We start from the raw sequence: 22,029 nt of genomic DNA, 5'->3' as shown, positions 1-22,029 counted from the left end.
TGAAACAATATCAGGGCTGAACTGGAGATGGCAGTCTAAACTGCAGTCGGTGATGGCGAGGAACAGCCTGCCGACGCAAGGGAAAGCACTGGAGGAGAGTTCATGTCATCCCGTGCCCAGCACTTTTCAGACGTACCAGAGTCTGAATAAAATGGGCTTAAACACATGCCAAAAATCTGTTTTCTGCTAAAGCACACCATCCTTAGTCACAGTCCGGAGAACTGAAAATACGCTAAGAAAGACCAAAATAAAAATTCATGGTTAATTTACAATTTAATCAATGTATTTTCATTAAAACAAAAATATTTCACAAATATGCAATTACAGACTTCTGAACAGTGTGCCCAGGCTGAAGTTTCTATTTCTCGTCTCGAAAGTGAGACGTTACAGTATTACAGGAATATTCTTCAGCTTAAAGGAAGACAGTAACATTTAAAAATATGCCACCATTACTATTGAGGAAAAGTTAAATAAGCATTCACATGCCTCGAGCACCACTTGTCAAAAAGCTTAAAAACACATTGTCTTACAAAAGCAGTATGGAGGTGGGATGAAGCTCTGCCCACTTTGTCGCTTCAGAAAGCAGGGGAGCTGAGTTTGAGGGAACTGAATCTCCAGGTTCCCAGAGATCTGCTTAAAGCGAAGGAGGGTGGAGAAAACGACGAGTAGACAAACTCTCCTAAGCCCGTGGGGTTGTCCGTGGCCACGGGGACTCTGCCAGAAAACAGGGTAACGTAGAACGTGTCTGGGCAGTTGTAGGGGAGGGAGGAAAGAGCGCCTGAAAGTCATTTTAAGATCTTTAATGACAAGAAAATCAACCAACAAGCTGCCTCAGTTGCAAGACAAGTCACCAAAACTGAGTTAGACCTGGCTCAGTTAAGAATCAGATGTCAATGCAAAGACAGGGGGAAAAAAAAGGTGTTAACAAATAGTTGGTGGAACTCAGGGCAGCGTTTCAGTATTTTCAGGTAGTGCTCAAAATAAATCTTAAACAGAAACCTCCCACCCCTCCAAAAAAAAAAAACCAGCCAAAAAAACCCAAACCTCTTTTCTTCTTTGGCCTTTTTTGCCTAACAAATGAGTTTTCTCCCTAAAAATGAGAATTCTGCCCTGACCATCCACACGCTTAGGGGTCAGTGCGGGGCAGAATGCCCCATCCCAAACACACACAATCGCTCAAACACATTGAAATTTTTTTCTTTTTTTTATTTTTTAAATTCCATGGAAATATCCCCCGGTAGCACTTTACTTCTTTTTATGAAGTAGGTGGACACGCACATTCATTGAGGTGTTTTTATGAAGATCCTTTATAAAAATCAGGTGGTGGACCAGGACACGTCAGTGTTTGTACAAGACGGTACGTGCTTAGGATTCACAAAGGAATCCTGCGAGCTGCGAGGTTGGCCCCGGGTCAAAAAAAGAGCTCTCGGCGAGTCAGAGTCTGGCGTCTGCATCCACACACGTTCTCTACGTCACGGGAGGCAAACAAGGCTGTGGGAGAAATGGGGAGGCAGAGACAGATGGCGAAAAGCCCGGAGGGAACCAGCGCTGTTTTCTCCCTCCCCTGTTTAGGTCGAGGAAAAGGACAAGAGCTCCCCACATCCATGCCATGGACCACAGCCAAACAGCAAATCTGCTGCCTTTTTTTTAATTTTTTTTTTTTTTTTAAGGAGATGCATTCGTGGGATGGAGGAGACAGGGAATTTTTTTGCTGTTCGGTATCTTGTCTTTTTTTTCCTCTTAAGAAAAAAGATACTGAGAGCGGTCTTTAATTTGCTGAGCACTGATACTATATTTCTCCTCTGATATCTGCAATTAGCAGAGCATAGTTTATTTTTCCCCTATCACTTGTCAACACAACATCTTTACCAGCCAGATATCAGTAGAAACACAGAAATCCACCGACAGTTAGATTTTACTTAATCTCCAGAAATTCAGGTGAAGGAAATGGAGCAGTGACAGTGCTGGGTCACATACAGATAATTACTGCTGCTTGAGGCTGGCAACTATTGCGGGGGATAAGAGCAGCTCTGGCTGCAGGCAGACGGGGATGGAGCAAGCAGCAGCTCCTCTGCCATAGAAGCAGGTAGCATCCAAATGGCACACAATTTCCTTATATCACAGCTAGATTGGGCCAGATTTGTGCCAAATCTCATTACACCTTTGCAAAATCAAGTACCAAAATATCCTTTTGCCTTGCCTGATGCAATTCTTTCCTCCTTGGCCTGCTGGTCTCCTCTTCATCTCCATCTAGTACATCATTGCTGAGAACACCTCTCCCTGCAGACCACAGAGCCCCCGTGGTTTTCTTTCCCGCTCCACAGATGAAGGGCTCCGTGAGCTCTTGTCTTTTAATTTGGGCTGAAGAACAATTGTCTGTCTGACACGTTAGCTTCATCCCACCCTACTGTCTTCCCTCCTTTGCTCTTCAGCCTGTTTTGCCTTATCTATATGCTTGCTGGTTCATGGCAAGAAGAAATGTCATTGATTTCCCAGTAAGCCTTCCTTCCCCTCTTAGTATTAATCTGAATGGTTAATATTAATCTGAATAGTTCACGTCTCTCTTCGTCTACAAACACTGGCCAAAGCCAGACCTAGGAGAATTCTACGTTATAGATCTGCTTTTATATGGTATTTTTGTATTTCAGCCTCCTCCTGATTGTGAAGAGCACAGCAGAGTAACGCGATGAGTCCCACCTGGTCTGAGAAGATTCTCTTCCTTCTCATGCCTGCTAGTGGTGGTAAGCCCGAAGTAAAATGACTTTTCCTGACATAAAGTGCTGCTAGCTTATAGCCCATTTATTTTCTCCTATCACACAGCTCTGAATTTACTGCACAGTGAGCATCATTGGCCAGCCTTAGCTGAGACTGTTACACATTAGGGGTGAGGTGCGTGCCTGCAGCCTCAGGAACACAGCTCGTTTCTCACATACCCCACCAGCTTGTTGAGAACAAGGTGTGTTTGTACTTAAGCACCAGCTGATATCTGCAGTTTTGCTATTCATAGAATAGTTAGAGTTGGAAGGGACCTTAAAGATCATCGAGTTCCAACCCCCCTGCCATGGGCAGGGACACCTCCCACTACAGCAGGTTGCTCAAAGCCCCATCCAGCCTGGCCTTAAACACTTCCAGGGATGGGGCATCCACAACTTCCCTGGGCAACCTGTTCCAATGTCTCAGCACCCTCACAATAAAGAATTTCTTTCTAGTATTTAATCTAAGTCTCCCCTCTTCCAATTTAAAACTGTTACCCCTCGTCCTATCACTACACTCTCTGATGAAGAGTCCCTCCCCATCTCTCCTGTAGGCCCCCTTCAGGCACTGGAAGGCTGCTATAAGGTCTCCCTGGAGCCTTCTCTTCTCCAGGCTGAACAACCCCAGCTCTCTCAGCTTGTCTTCATAGGAGAGGTGCTCCATCCCTCTGATCATTTTCGTGGCCCTCCGCTGGACCCGTTCCAACAGGTCCATGTCCTTCCTGTGTTGAGGACTCCAAAGCTGGACACAGCACTCCAGGTGGGGTCTCAGGAGAGCAGAATAGAGTACATATTCCCATTTACTACCTATTGTCAAAATACCGCTTATAGAGACAGTGTTATGCATTCCCTGTTGGCTTCTTTCACCACGCTTGCTGCTGCAGCACCAAGTACTTCATAGACTTCATAAGGATGTTTTCCATAATCTCTTTTGCTGTGACAGAGGAGAAGTAACACTAAATATAGTCACTAATATGGGATCTGAATACTCATGACATCACACTTGTTGAACTTACGTTGCCTGATGTTGTTTGACACGGCAAGTGCTTCTCCAAATCTGGGCTTCCCTGGACTCACGTGCCCCAGGGTGAGAAACAGGAGCAGACCCATAGCAAAGCAGGATTTCAAGAAGCATTAAATGGAGGCAAAATTCTCTTAAATTGCAAGAGCTGCTGCTGCTGCTGCTGTGCGGGGAAGAGGGTGGTGGCTCTGCAGCTGCAGGGTGAGCCGAGCGCTGTATTAGTATCACGACAGCCTGCAACATCCCCAGCAGCAACACGAACAATAAGCAGAGAAAAACAAACAATCTGCTTCTCAAAGTGAACAGAAACCCAAAAAGCAGGATGTAGAGAAATGAGTTAGAAGTATTGGATTTGACACAGAAATTAGAGTTGCTGGATTCAGTCTTTAGCCTAAAAGCTACACAGCCCGGAGACGCTCTTCAAATACATAAAACGTGTTGCAAAGAAAATGGGAACGAGCTGTTCTGTACCCCCACAGCTCAGATAAAAAGAGGTTAAGATCCAGCAAGGAAGATTTAACTTTTCCTAATATCTACCTTAGTACTAATAATTCCAAAGTCTTCCAAGAAATCTGAGAGGAAGGATAGTCTTTATCATTAACGATTTCTTTCTGCATCCTGCCACCTTTGGTCGAGATGCAGCCCATCCTGCCACACCATGGAATAAAAACCGAGACGAGCTTTTGCTTTCCGTTCAGGGACTTCCATTCAGCGGTATTGTTCAGAAATCTTCCAATGGAATATGCAAACTTCGGAGTCTTTAACCACAACTGTTTTTTTGGCCAATCGCGTCTCTGCTACCTCGTGTTCCTATTTTTACAGCGAAGTGAAAGCCTGGCGAAGCTTACCAGTTCTACAGCACCCGAGAGCTGCTCTCACAACGCAGCCTCACGTACCAGGAAAGAAGGAAGCAGATTTTTCTTCCTGCTATTCAGTTTAAAACTGCTAAAGGCTCTTGAAAGCTGAGATTTCTACTCCAGTTGCCTGTGTGTATATTAGCTGTGCCACAGCAGTTGAAAATGTACTAAAAAAAAAAATCAGTTCATCTTCTGAATATTGATTTATTTTTATTAGCTTACTCATTTCCCAAGCCTTCTTCCCTAATTTCCAGTGTTCCAGTCTGTGCCCGTTGCCCCTTGTCCTATCACGGCGCACCACTGAGAAGAGTCAGGCCCCATCCTCTTGGCACCCACCCTTTGGATATTTATAAGCATTGATGAGATCATAGCACCTCTCTTCCTTCAGGAAAATCACAATAGATCATCTTCTTGTACTCTTATAATCTCGCTGACACAGCTCACATTGGAACCGGATGCGATGCCTCACCCGGGAAAAGGCAGCACGGTGGAACCCCAAACCCCAGGGCTGCAATCTGGGCCCCTCGCCGCACGACTGGCCCTTCTGGCACCTTCCCAGGAATCTGAACGTTTCTGCCTTCCTCTTGACTTACGAGGAATAAACCTAACAGATTTCCCCCTCCGTGACTTTATTGACTGGCGAGGAAAAGATGCACGGAAAAGTCTGAAGGTGTTTAGAGATTATATCCGTCAAGGCAATGATCACCGCTCTCATCCTCCCCTGTGATGAGCAGGGGGATAGTACCCTGCTGAGCAACTCCCGCTACAGTAAGACAATCACAGCAGAAGAGGAAAATACTGCTAATGAGAAAACCTATCAAGTATTAAGCATTCATTTTAACAGAAGGAATAAAGTACATATTCACAGTTTCTTTTAGCTGTGGAAAAAAATTTAACTTATTTTCAGTCTGATGCAAAATTTTCCCCATTCCGAAAAAAAACCCCAAACCACCGTCACACAAAAATTGACACTTCCAAGGTTATGAACAAACTAAGTTTAATCTAAACCTAGTTTACAGTTGCATCAGAGGAAGAACGGTTTCAGTCTTTCCAGTAAAGGGATGCAGCAGAAGCTATGTCTGTGTCAGTGAGCAATTCCAAACCGTCGGAGTGAATCCATAGAATCAAACAGTTGATGTCCAGCCTCTACACCTACAGTATATACAGTCTGGAAATTTGAAGGCCAGGTTTAGTCTGATCCTGCAGCCATACTCAACGCACAGGTGGTTTCAAGCTGCCTGAAAGAAGGGATTTACTCCCAAACTGCACAAATTATATCACTGCTGTAGTGACACGGCTGGAGTCGTCCCTTAAAGAGAACAGGTCTACTGGGAGGCTCAGTCTCACACCATACTCCTAACCCCAGGCTGAACGGCCATTCACTAACCAACCATCCTGCAGCGTTCCCAGCTGAACCCCCCGGCACAAGCAGCAGCAGTGACGTAACCGAAATTACAACCATTTTAAAGTTTCATTCTACCTGCAGTATGAGCTAAGACAGACAAAAAAAAAAAAAAAAAAAAAAAGAGGCTACTGGGAAGAAATTGAAAGCAGAATTGTCACTCCTGTTGGAGATGTTCAGAAAGAATAATTGCTTACTTGCATTAAGTTTAAAATTCCTTTGGATAAAGGAACACTGAGATGCACAAGATGCAATACACTTCATAAACACAAGCATTTTACAAGTCCATGTTACAAGCCATAACGTCTAGTACATCAACATTGCACAATACAAAGCTTATCTTTATATTTAAAAATAGAATATAAACAAATAGTAATTCACATTAAGACAATTGCCACAGCAAAATTTCTCAGAGAAGGTGCTTTACCTACACAAAATACCCTAAAGCCTACCAAGCAAACCCTGAAGTTCTCCAATTTAAAAGGGGTAGGGGTAGAAACAAAGAAAGGGCAAGTGACATCCAAAATCTTGAGGGAAAATCGAGAGCTCCGAGTGTGCCATGTGCCTCAGCTGATCCTCAGCTCAGCTTCATCTGGGGAGTCATTACCCCTAGATACGACACAGCATACCATTTTGAACAAGTAATAGGATAGTTGATTGACTTGTAAATTGCTTTGTTGAAGCTATAACTTAATAAATTTGATGTTCAAGCTGTAAAATTATCTCACAGACTAAAAATTATCACAACAGGAGAAAATAGAAGTAATACAGATCTACTTATGTCACCCTGCTGGTACAACTGAACCTGTAAGATGCCATTCTTGGAAGATAAGGAATTAAGACTATCACAGGACTGAATAAACAGAGAGGGAAACACAGCAATAGAGTACTTCACAGTAAAATACCTCTTTATTAGGAATATATTTAAAATTAGCTTTTTATTTCAGGTAAGAAAAATAGCATTCTGACTTTTAGCCAGTGCTGATTCCGGTCATACGCAATATTCTAACAGCTAGAAAAGTTATTTGCACCGTTGTTGCCCATTAATGTTTCTCCTACGTGTCCATTCACTGTCTTTTCTTTTTAACCTTGTTCTTAAATATGTTGAAGAAATTCTTCCAACAAGGTTTGTATTAAGATCTTAATTAAGACCGAGAGCCTGACTTGACAGTGACCCAGCATCTGTTATTAGCTCATGTACAGCTCTTATGAGCCTTCTTTTAAAGAACAACATGGTTCAATAACTGTATGTACAAAGACAATTAAGAGGGCAACTCTCCAGGAAGACTGTGGTAGAACAAATCCCACTCTTCTACTGTACAGTTTAGTACTGTAAAGTAGCAGCAATTTCAAGAACTTCAGTTAATTCTATACCCCTTTATGAGAGCACTGAAGAACAGAATATTGGGGTATTGCTATTACATTTTGAACAGTAAACTACTTTGTGTGTATGCTTTTATACTCAGTACAAGTCTAGACTCTTGCTATGCTCTAACTTAACAGTTTAAAATAATTAATTGGATCATGCTGTAAATAAAGATATAAAACCTTTGTGTAAGCTTTACTGCTTTAGGAGTGTGCATTAACACCTGCATCCAAAAAAAAAAAAGCTGTTTAATTTTCCATCATGAGCATATAATTAGGCAGCATATTTAAAAACAGATTTTTATCCACTTAAAGGACATCTATGCATTTCACAGAAGTTTTATACAGCATTTGTAATGGAGACTGTGTTTTTAGATACCTGCTGGCCATTTTCAATACAAGATACATCAGACAAGGAAAGTATTTTTCACATTCAGACAAATGTGTTATTTTTGGTCTTGTAATTTCCTCCATCCTCTGTAGCTAATAACGAAGCTAAAAGATACCTGGAAGTCTTTAAGTAGACTTCCATATGTAGATGTTTCTTAAATGCAGATGGAAACAATGGATGATGATACTACAACAATCTCCAAATGCACTGAGAACAGCCAAGAGGTCACAAGTTCGTGGCTGTTTCAAGTGGTATTTTAGAAAAAGATAGAAACACCAAAAATAGGCTAAATCAGGAAGCAATCTGATACTCAAATAAATAGAAAATTTGCATTTTAATGTCACATTGAATTTTAGTACATTTCAATCCAAGAAAAAAAATAAACTGACAGACATAGTAATGAGTACAGGATTATATATATTACAATATGCCTTGTTATAATACATTTGTGGCTTTATGATAAAAAAAAACAACCTCAAGGGCAGATGGAGTTTAAGCTCATTTAAGTAACTGTCAGGAACAAAGCATTAAATGCATTTCTGAAATAAGTACTTTTATTTGATTTCAAAATCTTAAAACAGTGTTAGATCTTGGCCTTTTTTTTTTTTTTTTTAAAAAAAAAAAAAAAAAAAACTTTAGTTACCATGGAGTGAGCTAAGTAAGTATTCTGAAAGGTTTAAATGATACAGAAAATTTTTTTCCCAATTTTACACACAACGAAAGGACAGGTGATTTCAAAACCAGCACCTATGGCTAACTCCACGTTGACCTTGACCTAGAAATGCACATTACTGATCTCCACAAGGAATCCAGCAAATTTGGGAAGTCATCGATTTCACATGAAAGCAAGAGAAAGGGATATCATATGCAAAAATATTTTTTGAACTGTTCTTAATGTGTAATTGAAAACTAAAGGCATGGTCTCTTCATTATAAAAAAATAAAGGTACAACAGAAACTCTAAAGGAAGATATTCAGCTATACTGAAGTCGCAACCCTCTGAAAAGAAAGAAAAAGGAAAAAAAGTCAATTAGCTAAGCTTTGTGCTCTAACCAAACTACTTACAGTGATTTTCAATGGCAAAAGCCCATGCTGACTGGGTGATTTGACAGTTCCAAATACTTTTTGTAATAATTTTTATTTGTATACAAGGACACTAAAATGATCCAGTCATGCAACGTTCACTTTAAGCATTCTGCATCTCTTTTCCAATCTTATAGCTGAGGATCTTGTTCCAGTCAATCTTGGTGCGCGTAACTGGCAATTGTCGACGTAAGGCCTTGAAAGTAGTGTCCGACATAGTCTGGTAATTCTCACTTATAGCAGTCTGTTAAACACAAAGTCACACAAAACACAGACACATGAAGAACAGAATTAGGATGTTATATAAAAAGTTAAATGACTGAGTAGTCTATTACGTCTTAAACAGGCTTAATAGAAATATGCCAAATTAAAATACCTTTTTGAAGGAAAGCTGTTGGATCTAGATTGAAACTATGTGAAGAAAATTAGTGAGACCGATGCAATACACCTGACCCTAGCCTGAGTGTTTCAGCAAACCATTGTGCTTAAATCAGCAGCGTGAATAAAGTGCTGATCAGAGTTAGCTCATACATCACTGATTTCCAACAGCAGTCTTCCACTGTTTTTTCTGTGGGGATGGTACAGTCAGTCCACAATGTCGTATGAGCCTGAATATAATGCCTATGACACATACTTGGTAAATTTTTATTAAAGATTTTTTTTTTTTTAAAACTGACAGAACACTCTGTCTAGAATTTACCTTATGTTCAAGGCCTAAACGAATATGAATCCACTTCTACAGAGGATATCTAGAACAGTTACACTTTAAAATGACTAACTAAAATGGATAATGCTTATAGTCATGTTTAGCAAAGCTGTTAAAAGAGTAGCCTTTGAGCAGAATCTGTACAAAAATTCCACTAAGGAATGCAGGAATACTGAAAGAGATGAGAATTGCTGATATTTGATCACGCTAGGGACTTTCCTGCTCTCAAAAAAATGACTTCTAATGTAATGTTAAGTAGTTGAATGCAACCACCAGAAGGTATGGAAAGGGAGGATACAGTTAATAGCAGCATGTAATCTATTTATATTTGTATGGAACTGCATTATCTTAATATCAAAAGCTTGCTAATTGTAGAATACTAGCTTTGGTTAAGTATATGGTAATGTTATACATGTAGAGTAAAGATATAGTGTGTGTTTCCAACATACCTGATATTCATTTTCTGCAGCCTCTACGATTTTTATAAATTCCTTTGCTGTCTGGGCTTCATTCTAGAAAAAGAGCGTTTGAATTAGGTCTCATGCACAGCATGATCCTAAGACCAGCTGAATTATGTATTTTCCTTTAGTTATGAGAGATGTCAGGTAGATTCCATGAGAACACATGACCATTTAGTGGCTAAACCAAAACTGAGCAAAACATTCATCCAAAAGGCATATGCCACGTTATTATTATATTTATATTATTATTATATTAGAAAAAAATAAAAACAGTCCAACTGCAACAAGCATAAAGATTACCATGGAGCTCATTAAAATATTTTAGATTTAAAAATTCTATGGTATGATAAAAAGACACATGGAACAGAACAGCATTTAGAAATATGACAATGCACACACACAAGTCTCTAAGAACATGTGAAAATCTGCATATTAACATTATCAATGTTAAATTTCCAGTACAAATTCAGGAAAACAAAGTACACCAGCTAAGTCAGAAGTATGCAGAATACAACCAAAAAACCAAAACAAATTTGTCCACCTCTAAACATTCCAAATTTGGTGACTATGCTGAAGCAAACACTAGACTTTATATACCTGGTTTTCTATATTCCCCAAGTACACCCTGCAAAAACAAGGGTGCAATACACCACGATGCCCAAATGTCATCACAACCGATAAACAGTTTCTTGTCTTTGGGCCTCATCGTTAAGTCTGAAAGCGTGTGTTTGTTTTAAAAATAAAAAGTGACCCATCAATCAATCAGACAAATTAGCTGAAGTGCTTGAAAGAAGTCACAAGAAGAAAGTGAGGGTTCATGAATTTCAAAACTTCCAACTTGGTGTTGGAAACATTCCTAAGGGTGCTTTTGCAGAAGCTGCTGAAAGACAGGAGTGTTCTTGCCCCCCGTGATCCCTCGTTCCTACAAAAGCAAAGACTGGAAGAAAGCTATGGTAGCTTCAACAACAACTGGTTCAAAGTTTCAGTGAAACTGCAGCTAGCAGCTGTGAAAGTGCTCCTGGACACCACAGAAAGAGATGAAGGAGAAGGTAGAGGCCAAGTAGAACAAGAGAAAGAGTTTTGATTTTTCAGTGAACTGAGGCAATGATTTCAAAGGCTCTGCTAACAAAAGGAAGAATTCAGGGGTATGAGGTCTTATTTGGCTAAGACAAATTATAGCTGAGAAAGTAAGCTTCACCAAAATTATTCACAGCTCTAGCAATAAGAGAACTCTTCAGTCATTTATTTCAGTTGTGCTCATTGATGGTGCAAAATTGCTTCTCTGCCAAACAATAAAAGAGGAGCTGTTGGGGCTCCTTTTAATTTACTGTTCCTTCTGTGTGAAATAAGAACCTGTACAGCCTCTGCCCTCTATCAAGCTCAAAGCCAAGGCTAAAAATTGGTAACCAGCAGCACACTTGCTTTTGTTCTAGCAGGAGGTAGGAAAGTTACGTAAAAGATGTTTTTCTACTTATCGGTCTTCTGCTGCTTTACTAAATTACAGAACAGGATTATGTTTCTTCCCAATAGAAAGTGAAGCAAAAGCTACTGAAAGGAGAACTTCTTCCACATAATCTTCCCTGAAGCAACTCTTACTTGAATGAAAGACTAAACAGATCCCTTCGCTTAGGGGGTCAAAAGTAACTTTATATCTATAGCTCCAGAAGCCTTATCAGTTGGCACCACACTTACCCATTCTTTATGGTGCTATTGCAACTGAAAAGCCAACAAGCCTTGCTTTATATTAACAAACAGTGTTCTTTATTGATGAATTGAGATTTTGAGCCAAATTGGTCACTACTAGTCATTATCATTAAAATACTTCTATTACTCCCTTTCACAATTGCCCTTTGCCAGTTTAACTGCACTGGCTTAAGTTTTATTAAAGAACACTCCAACAGAAAAACTTACTGTTTATAAACACAATCTCCAGTAGGAGAGAGCAGTATTATCTCAAAAGGAGCAGTAGTTCATGATGGAACATTACCAACTCTTAAAGGATACAACTGGTACTATTCCCAGACAATTTTTATTTCTACTGTCTACTCTCCATTACTATAATGATCCATTGGAAACGAAGTTGAAAATAATTATACTTTAAATATAACGTGTGTTACGCTTCTCAAGCCAAAGCATCTCTGAAAGGGCTTTTTGTACGGAAAAGCAAGAGGCTGACAGCACCAGTTACAGACAGGGAGGAAATGAAGGGGAGAATATCCACTATGGCTTCTCAGCTGGTAGCATTTGTTTACTATTTTTAGCATGCTGCTCTTCTCCCAGTGAGCAAAGGAGGCAGTCTCCTAGAGATTGTACTGAAGTGGGTTATTACAACTCAAATCCCCTTCATTTTAAAAAATTAATACTACAGGTCAGCTTAAATACAACAGAAGTGCAGAAAGTCTGACAGCTAGCTAATTAAGGTTTTACAACCAAAGTTAATTTAGCTTATAAAGCCACATGCAAGCATACGTTAATTTGTTTTTTTAAACAGTAACTACATGTTAGGCAGGAGTAGTAAACACATACAAAATATTTATAAATTAGAACATTAATTCCCATTCATGCAGAAGAGCAAACTAGCTTCCAAGCTTCTGAGGTTTTTTTCAGTTTGCTTCTCTTTTTGAATTAGAAAGTCATTTCAATATACACACTAAGGTCTTTAAAATCCACTTACAGACACTGTTAGAGAATCTTGTATGTCTTTATGGCTCACCAGCTGAACATTACCATCTTCATAATAGTGAACCTACAGAAAATTAAAAAAGATAATTTTGTATTAAATGTTACAGACCAACAACATAGAGGAAAATCGAAGTATTGTAGTATTTATCATAGTAACAAACCTATACAAATCAGACAGACACACATAAAATATTACAGAACAACAAAAACAAATAGAAAAACCAAATATTTTTGAGGGACAATAGTAAAGAAGCTACTCTGGAAACATTTTTGTGTTGATGTGCCTTATGTAGTATTTCATGCGAAAAAGTTTAGAATTACAGAACCATAGAATTGTTTAGATTGGAAAACACCTTTAAGGTCATCGAGTCCAACCGTAAACTTAACACTGGCAAGTCCACCGCTAAACCAAGGTTTTGATTAACACCATAAAAGACAACGACATACTATATATGTGATCTTACTAGAAACTCTTGAAGTAGTGAAGATATATTTAAATGAGAATAGTTTCGGCCAGTCTTCAGGATACTGTGAAGTTGGTTTTCTTCCTTCACCCAAACTGTTTCCAAAGGACAGTGCAACACTAAGCTTCCCTTTCTACATCTGTCTGGTTTTGATATTTTCCTCTCTTAGATATGGCTCGAAACAAAAGCTGGTATTTATCTAGACAAAGGAGCTCTTTGGGACAAAGTTTTCCAAGGTTAGATGGCAAAGTGGAATGAAATCTATTTATTCTTGAAATGTTCTATCTACAGAACAGCTTCCTTGATGATTACTTTGCAGGAGAAGAAAACCAGTAAAACTCTACCCAAGCTAATTTTAGTACTTTTAAATTCAGTTGGGAAGGATCTGAAAACATTCAGTTTCTAATGCAACTGTTGGAAAACTTAAAAAATAGGAAGCAGATATAAAGTTACGTGTCAGTTATTTTGAATGATTACACAGAAGAGTTATGCAGCTCGTTGACATTTAAGCAGGTATCTTTAAAGATTTTTTTACAATTTTGATAAAGTAAACATAGTTAACATAGCTGATGTTATGAGGAGTTGAGGCACTTGTGTCTCACCCTATTAGGCATGATAACATTTTAACTGGGAGATTGATGAACAATACTACAATTTCAATATATATTATGATCATCATGTGTGCAAGAGACCCTCAATTTTATAAACAACAATTGAGAAAAGATGACACAGAGTAAGACAGCTATACCTAAGCAAAAGAAAGGTCTCCTATATGAGAAAAACATTATTTCCTATGTTGCATCTTACAATATTATTTTGCTTATTGTCAAATAATTGTTTTTCAAATAATTGTTTTTCAACAACAGGCATCATCCTATCTACAAAATGAGCTTCTTTTCAAATCAAACACTACTGGGTGAAACTTCTGCCAGACTTTTTCAATCCAGTTCCTAAAAAATGGGAAGTGCTTACTCAGTGCAAAATTCTGAGACCTCCCAATGAAACAGCAGAACCCGGAGAAGTATACATCTCCCCACTTCTCCATCACAATCCACTGTAGAGGCCAAAAGCTCCCCTGTGCTCTGAGGCCAACATCATCACAAACATCTCATCTGAGTCCCATTCTTGGCAAAAACAGGCCTAAAAACTTAACCGGGATGAAGAGTCAAATCTAATTCTGGGATGTGTTATATCTTATAAAAAAGGTGAGAAGTTCTGTAACTGTTCTGTACTATACCTCACTGCTGACATCCTTCTAGAATGCTAGGTCTGGGTTCAGAAGACTACAAGAAGGATGGTGGTTATGAACAGAATCTCTTGGAAAGGTTAACTAAGGAGGGATGAGAATAATAAATTATCTAAGAGATAAAATTAGTAACCAGTACACTTATCAGTTGTTTTGCATGCGCAGTTGGAGTATGTCAGGCACCACAGGGACTTAGTTTCAGTAAAAGACTCTGCTGTTGTAGCTTTACATGTAATTGAAAGAAAATTAAACAATGGAAGAGATTGAGAGTCTCCTATATTAGAATTTTTTTTAAAAAAGGAAGAAATTGTGCAAATGACCTTAAAAATACTGAAGACACGTGAAGACAGCAGGTGATGCTGGAATTTTCCCCAACATATTCATAAAAGGTCTTATCAGAAACAGGGCAATGGCCATATTGCTGTCATAAATATTCTGCAAATAACACTGAAATTTCATTCCGCTGAAATTTCACTAGTTTCTATGTAGTAAGTTCATATTCTAGAAAATTACTTTGCTCCTTAAAAAAAACTGAAACACTTTTGTCTGTTTGGAGGATGGAAGGGGGAGCACTCCCACATACATTGAAGAAATTGTACACCATTTCTAAAAATTTGAAACAGAGTTCAAAATTCCTTGATGAAACAAGTAGTTCCTATACTAGCAAAAAAAGTAAAATTTTTCATCATTCCCCCAAACACAGACTTTAATGAATGTAAATGTCTTGATTAGTTGTAAATGTCTTGATGTAAATATCTTGATTAGTTATGTGAAATAGTAATAAAATCAGCTGGTGCCCAAATTCAGATGCTGATTAAAACCTGAGTAAATTCCCTGTTCAGGCTATTTTCTAGACTACTGGCCTAACCTTTCTCTATCAGGTAGCCTGCTTGTTCTGGAAAAATCTCTTAAGACATTTAACCAAAAGTGCATGCTGTGGATAAAATGCCTGTTTTGCTGCAAGCTGTATTTAAGTGACTATTTACTTGGATCCTCTCAAAGTCTTGAGAAGCCTAGAAGTTATTTAGGCTGCTTACTGTAACTATCTTGATCTGACAACGTAAGAATGGCTGTCCACATTTTGACTATCGTTCCAGCTGTTACAGAATTTGCCCCAAAATGGGAAATCAAATTCAGATGCACCCTGCTTGGGTGGATCTGAACACATCTATCAAATCCTAAAATAACATCCTAAGTCTCGGGCAGTGGCTAGAAAAACATTCCATTGCATCTTCCCGAAGTCAAGCCACTGAGCAGTAAGGAATTGCAAAACTCACGGGGACACAAAAAGAGCAGGAAAAGGGACCTTGACTATAATAAAGTACTATGCTGAAAACCAGACTGCACTAAGATTCTAGTCCCAGATCCCAGAATTGTTTTAATAAACTCCTGCAAAATATGCATATACATTCCAGGGAATTAACAACCCAGGAAGTTAATTCCCCCCTGCCTACCACATGACAGTCAGACTTCCTGTGGTCTCAAAGATTTCTGCATTCCTGCTTGGACAGTATTTCCTTTCTGAATGCCCTAGAGCCAACAAGAAGGGCAAATTCTGAATGAAGGAGACTTGGATTCAGAAGTTTCAGATGGTGGAATGATTGAAACCAAAGGTTCCCACCTCTCTGAACAACAGGGTGGGTAACATGAAAAAAACCCTGCTGTTATCTGCTAAAAAGAAACAAAGAATTCTACTTCAGAAAGGGCCTACCCTCAGGAAAGGCTTGTGCCACAGCAAATTCAACAACCAAGAAACCAAAGAGGTATACGCCTATCTGAGGTGAATACACCTTCTGAAGCCTTCTAAATCATTACATTAAACACTTATTTTGTGTTTGTAAGGATTAGGTAAATACGCAATTAATTCGCTAACACTTAAGTAAATGGGCATCTCTGCTTTGCTTATTGGGTCCCCAAATTCTTTTAGAATAATTAATACACTGGCCTGAGTCTCCCTTCTTAATAACTGGAGACTTTACTTACCAGGATACAGTTTGAGATAAGCATACCTGAATTTTCAAGATGCCAGCCACTTGAGTGGTTGAAGGGGTGATTGTAAACTTCCATTCTGACCTCCAACGGCCATTCCTTTAAGAAAATAAAATAGAAATCAGATGTCACCCCACTGGTTAAAAAAAACAACACCAAAACCAACATACAACTAATAGTCAAAGGAAAACGGAGAGTGAAATATGCTGTGCAACTACACATGCACAAAATCTTTCCCTAAAGATTCAGCCCCGTAATCAGTTGAGAAGAGTACAGTTTCCCAAAATATTTACCCTCAGTTTTGGATGTGGACCAAGGAGATTTACTAGTAAGGACATTTTAACAATAGGACTTAACTCCTGAAAATACCTAAAGCCTCCAACATTCTTTCCCTCCTTCATTATTAATTAGGTATATAGTGTTAATATTCTGTTTCTGGGACCTGGATGACTTGCTGGATCAGCTGAAGTCACATTTCACATCAGGCTATGAAAAACTTGAATGGAATGAACATCAAAGTAGCAAGACCTTCCGCTATGCTGAACTATAACTAGGCCTTTCAACTCTTCTAGAATTTCTGTTCCAGGGCAACTATTTCCTTCCAGTTTCCTTCCACAAATTCAATATCCTTGCCAAATTGCCTAAAGGGAGTTTCAAACATCTGGAAAACAGTACGGAGAGATTGTAGTTTCACCTGATTTCTTTCCTGCAGACTAGACATTTTCTTATTTAGTTAGGAGGTTAGTGGATTAGAAAGTTAGTACATTAGAGCTATATTAAGAATGTACTGTGGCTGTCTCTCAATTTCTCCTTTGTACTTAGAGAAGGAAAGAAAGTTGATACTATGAATTCCAATCCTACTAATTTCAGACATAGGTTCCATTGCATTCAACAAGGGGAGAAAAAGAGATAAAGACTTTAAGATTAACACCTACTAACAATTTATACTGGCATATCTTAGATACTAACAACATTAACTCAATTATAAAGCCATTGGTTATTATTTCAGCCGATATCCAAATTATAGATTATCACTGAAAATTCAGAAGCTTGTTTCTCGTCCCTGAGAAAACTGAAAGGGTCACCCAACTCAGTGACGCTAATATCACTGGTAGCCTTAAGACCGACACATTAGTTATAAGAAAGCTTATGTGCTGAACTACATTTTAGGTACAATATTAGTTTTTAGATGCATGGGATTCCACGGCTAGCTAATAGATTTGTTTGCTTCTTAGTCACTTTATGGTCCTTGAAGTTAAGAGGACCACAACGTTTCCACTTGGGATTTCTTTTTGTCCTTAAGATGCTATTCCAAGAAAAGAGTTCAAGTTCAGAAGTATCCTTCTGTAGGAAACGCTCTAAGTTAAAAACAACGTGTCAGTACTTCATTTACCTCTGCTGACCTAAGATGTTTTTTAAGAGACTGACTGTTCTTCCTTTTCTTTCACATTCTTTAATAAACCATTTATCCTACTGTGTTGATAGTATTTCAGAAATTCATAGAACACTTTTTTCTGGCATGTAATGATTTTCTATCATGCAATACACTTGCTTTCACGGTAAGCTGCCAGCCTTCCAAATGCCTGAAAAGCTGGGATAATAAATACTGGCTGTGGCTTGCGCTGGATATCCAGACATACAGCTGGATAACTGAGGAGCCTCGTTAACCTCGAATCCATTCCTCCATTCCCAAATTCCCCAAACCAATAAACATTCATTAAAACTTGCTAAGAATGAGAATTAGAGTCTGACTATCCCCCTGTAAAACTCTTAAAAACAAGTTCAATATTTACCCATAGATGTCTGACCATAACTTTATTAAAGAAAACTTTCAAGAAATATTTTCTCCATCTATAAAAGGTTGTTGCATATCTGTTCATCTTCTTGAAATAATATTAAAGTAACTATTTGGAATACCAAAATTCACTCATACTTCTAAACTAAAAAGAAAAATCAGTATTATTTCAAGTTACTTTTAATATTGATGTAAAACATGCAGACTTAACTAGTCAAATTTAAGTCAATAGAAGAAATTATTTATTAACTGTGCAAATTCAATTAAAATCTATGGAACAGTATACTGGGCAAATCATTTAACTGATACATGCATTGTAATTTCAGCGTGTGTCTGTATGTAATATTCATCTTCAGCACCAGAAAACAAAGATTTCTGCACTTTTATTCATTACCCATGGGATTACTAAATATAATTTCAAGCAGATGCAAAATAACAAATAAAATAATAATGAAATACATTTTTTCAGGCAACTGCATATATTATATATCTTTAGGAGATACTTCCTTAACCCAACTCCAATACTGTGATATTTATCTCAGCTCCTGGCATTTCCCTGACAGGACCTATCCAAACTTCATTCCAGACTGTGGAAAACATCTTTCAACCAAACACCAAAGGAAAAAAAAAAAAAAAAAAAAAAAAAAAAATCAATCAAACTGCAGTTTAAGAGTTCGTTTCATCCAGGACCACCTTTATCTACCTCACCCAAAAATTAAAGATTCAAGTCCTACAGTAAATTAATCTTTACTCGTTTTACTTCTCTAAGACATGAAAACTAGAAGGAGCTGGTTTTATTCAGTCACTCACAAAGGAAGCAACACAAGCAGAATCAACTGTATTACGGAACACAGGCACGGGTTTTGCGGACGGTGTCATAAACTGGAAGAGTCATAAGGAATTTTACAAAGCTCCCAAAGCTCCGCAAAGGAGTTGTAGGAGTGCAGTCTGTCATTTTAGTTACCAAAAAGGAAGAGATTTCTACAGTTTTGGCAGGAAAACTTGAGGTGGAAGGAGAAAAAAAAAAAAAAAAAAAAAATCAGATGCAAGATTTATATGCACCACCTTCTCTAACTAAGGATTATGAGTGTAACGGCACTAGTGGATTTATTCAGTTAGGTGTATTTTACTGTATTTGTATCCATACAGAAACTTACCAAAAATTTTTTGCTTGGAACTGATGGCTCTCTATGCATGCAATAATGGTCTGCTGTCCATCAATTGTTTTACCATATACCTTAATTAGAAATGAGAAAAAAAATACATAAAGAACACAGTTTAAGTTTCGGTATCTGTCTTGCTCAAGCAGCATAGATATCTAGTTCTATTATCATTACATAAGCTGTAAAATTCAATTTTATAACCACTATGATTCTTACATAATATTCAGAACCTGAAACATTACAGTACATATTACAATGCAGAAAAATTTAAGATTAGAAAACATGAAGGTCAAGCATCTTAACTGAAATTTTACATACCGCAAACTCATTTTCTGCAATTATAGGAATTTTAAGCTTATAGCAGTGACTGTTGTGACAATGTTACCAGCTGGTTTCAGATACCAGCTATTCTACAACCAAATGATGATTTAAGCTTTTACAGACTAGCAAAAAGGTGATTAAAAGGGTGGGTTTGGTCCTCTTTTCTGCTTTATCCCCTAAAATCAAATACTGCTAAAAATTATCTCAATGAACATGTAATCTGTTTTCCTTTACAGAAGCTAGAACTCATCTGACTGCCTGGGAATCCAATTCAACTTGTTACCTCAGCAACTGATTTTTATTCTGCCCTCTCCCCTTGCCCCAGTTAGTTTTTCCATCAAGTTACTACAAAGCACGGGACAGCTATCATCAGATCAGTTTGCTGAACTTCACATAGTCATAGGGCTCCTAACAGCAAATGGACACTATTTTAGTACAGACTGAGAGGTTTCATTTTAAGAAGCCATCAGAACCCAGCTAATGCTGGTGGTAAGAACACAGCATTTTGATATATAGGAGATACGATTGACAAAACAGGTTGCTTTACTGACAGTTTTGTCAGTAAACCAAGCCAAGACAGACATTTGTTTCTTATGGATTTTTTTTTTTGTTAAAGTAGCCAGCCAGGTAGCCAGGATCAACGGGATCAACCTGCAGTAGTCTACAGCAGGCACTAATGCTTTAAGAAATCGAAATAAAAATTCTTCAAAACTGAGAAGTAAGTCTTCACTATGACCTGCAGTAACCACACACTAGGAATCCAATAGCTGAAATATTAAACTCTTCTGAAGCTTTCCCTCATTTCCCTGTATGAACCCTTGACAGGACTAAATTCTTTACAGTTGAAATTGCCTATCTTCCTGGTTTACAAATAATAATTTTTTTTTTTTTTTAAGATATCTATCTGTAGCAGTACAGTGGTTATATGATTTAGTACTTACTGTGCAGACACCATTTGGGTAGTGTTCTTTCACGTATGCTTTCATTGCTGTTTCAACTGAATTCCTCCAGGATTCTATGGCATTTTCAACTTCATGGGGTCTAGGATCAGTAGCCTCCTTTCTTAAGTGATCAAATTTAAAAGAAATCTTGTTCTTGGGATCCAAAAATTTTCCATTTCCCAAATCACCATGTTCTGTTATCAAAACCTGTATCATAAAGTTTTAGTTAATAATATTGAATAAAGAGTAAAAAAAAATACCATGCCAAATCTAATCATATCTGACACTTAACTGGAGCTTATTCATATCCAAAGACTCACATTTTAAACAAAATATGCATATAGCAAGTGAGGACAAGGCTAACGTGACACACTAACTCAGAAAAAAAATTAATCCTGAATCTTACCCTCTTACTACAACAAATAATACAATACAGAAATTCACATTTTCTAGTATTAAGGACAGAGCAAATTGTTTCTACAGCTCCAAATCAGGTCTGACTGAGTTCAGGCCAACAACACAAACTGACATTTCAAGCTCTTTAGATGCCCTAAATGATTATCTTACGGAACCGGTACTATTGGAGTTCCATAATCTCTATACTTTGGCAGGGAAGATGCGTTTCATTTTCTTGCCAAGATATGTTAAAATACCAGGACATCTTTAACAGTTTAAGGAACACTGCAAATACCTAATTGTATTCATACCTGTTCATCGTAACCGTCAATTTTTACTGGAGTAAACTGGTCCAAGTTGTACTGTGCAAATGCACTACAAGAGAAAGAAAACACCAGAAGCCTGCATCAAGCACAATCTTTTTCCTTAGTAGCTGTAAGAGATTTAAATAATAGCTAATAATCTGGGTGATGATGCATCAAGAAATTACATTAATGATTCATTATCTAACAGGCCCAAATTCTTGGAATCACCTTGGTTCATTCAGTGCTCATATTACAGATTCCAACCACCATTACACAATGATTTATGTTCAAAAGTAACCTGATACAGACAAACATATAAACTTTACAGTAACCCATAGAAACTGAAGGAACAGATATAAAGTTTAAATTCCACAGGGATCCAACCTAAGTCAGACATCTCTGTTCTTACAGATGAAACTAATTTTGGCATAAAATGCAGTAGGCATGATGTACTGATATAAAAGTAGGGTCTAAGGAAGCAGTATCTTACAGGTGTTCAGTGACTATAACATCCACCAAGAAACAGAAAACAAAATCCAAAAAGATGGAGACTAGTTCCAAAATCCAGGTCACCCTTTTCCATAACAGTTGCTCTAATCGTTAGGATACAATACAGATCTTTCCTCTGCTAAGAATTTAATCTTGATCAAAGATGCACAACACACGTAACAGGATTTTTACTTGCCAAG

At 38.0% G+C, this 22,029-nt stretch overlaps 1 protein-coding gene across 2 annotated transcripts in view; it reads right to left on the bottom strand.

Annotated features, from left to right (window-relative positions):
• Positions 1–5,613: 5,613 nt before the first annotated feature.
• Positions 5,614–22,029, bottom strand: part of CAPZA2 (capping actin protein of muscle Z-line subunit alpha 2) — a 34,252-nt gene continuing 17,836 nt past the window's right edge. The window contains exons 4-10 of one of the 2 annotated variants that reach the window (XM_074168797.1): positions 21,347–21,410; positions 20,640–20,846; positions 19,372–19,451; positions 16,440–16,518; positions 12,713–12,784; positions 10,027–10,089; positions 5,614–9,115 (exon numbers count right to left, since the gene is read on the bottom strand). In XM_074168797.1, the coding sequence (XP_074024898.1) occupies positions 8,975–9,115; positions 10,027–10,089; positions 12,713–12,784; positions 16,440–16,518; positions 19,372–19,451; positions 20,640–20,846; positions 21,347–21,410 (706 nt within the window). In that variant the 3' untranslated portion in view covers positions 5,614–8,974. The remainder of the gene's footprint in view (positions 9,116–10,026; positions 10,090–12,712; positions 12,785–16,439; positions 16,519–19,371; positions 19,452–20,639; positions 20,847–21,346; positions 21,411–22,029) is intronic. The other variant, XM_074168796.1, reaches the window with a different exon arrangement.

Source organism: Numenius arquata, chromosome 2 (assembly GCF_964106895.1).
Source record: "Numenius arquata chromosome 2, bNumArq3.hap1.1, whole genome shotgun sequence".
NCBI lineage: Eukaryota > Metazoa > Chordata > Aves > Charadriiformes > Scolopacidae > Numenius > Numenius arquata.
The sequence above is the reverse complement of the archived record's forward strand: the minus strand, read 5'-3'. Positions and strand labels throughout refer to the sequence as shown.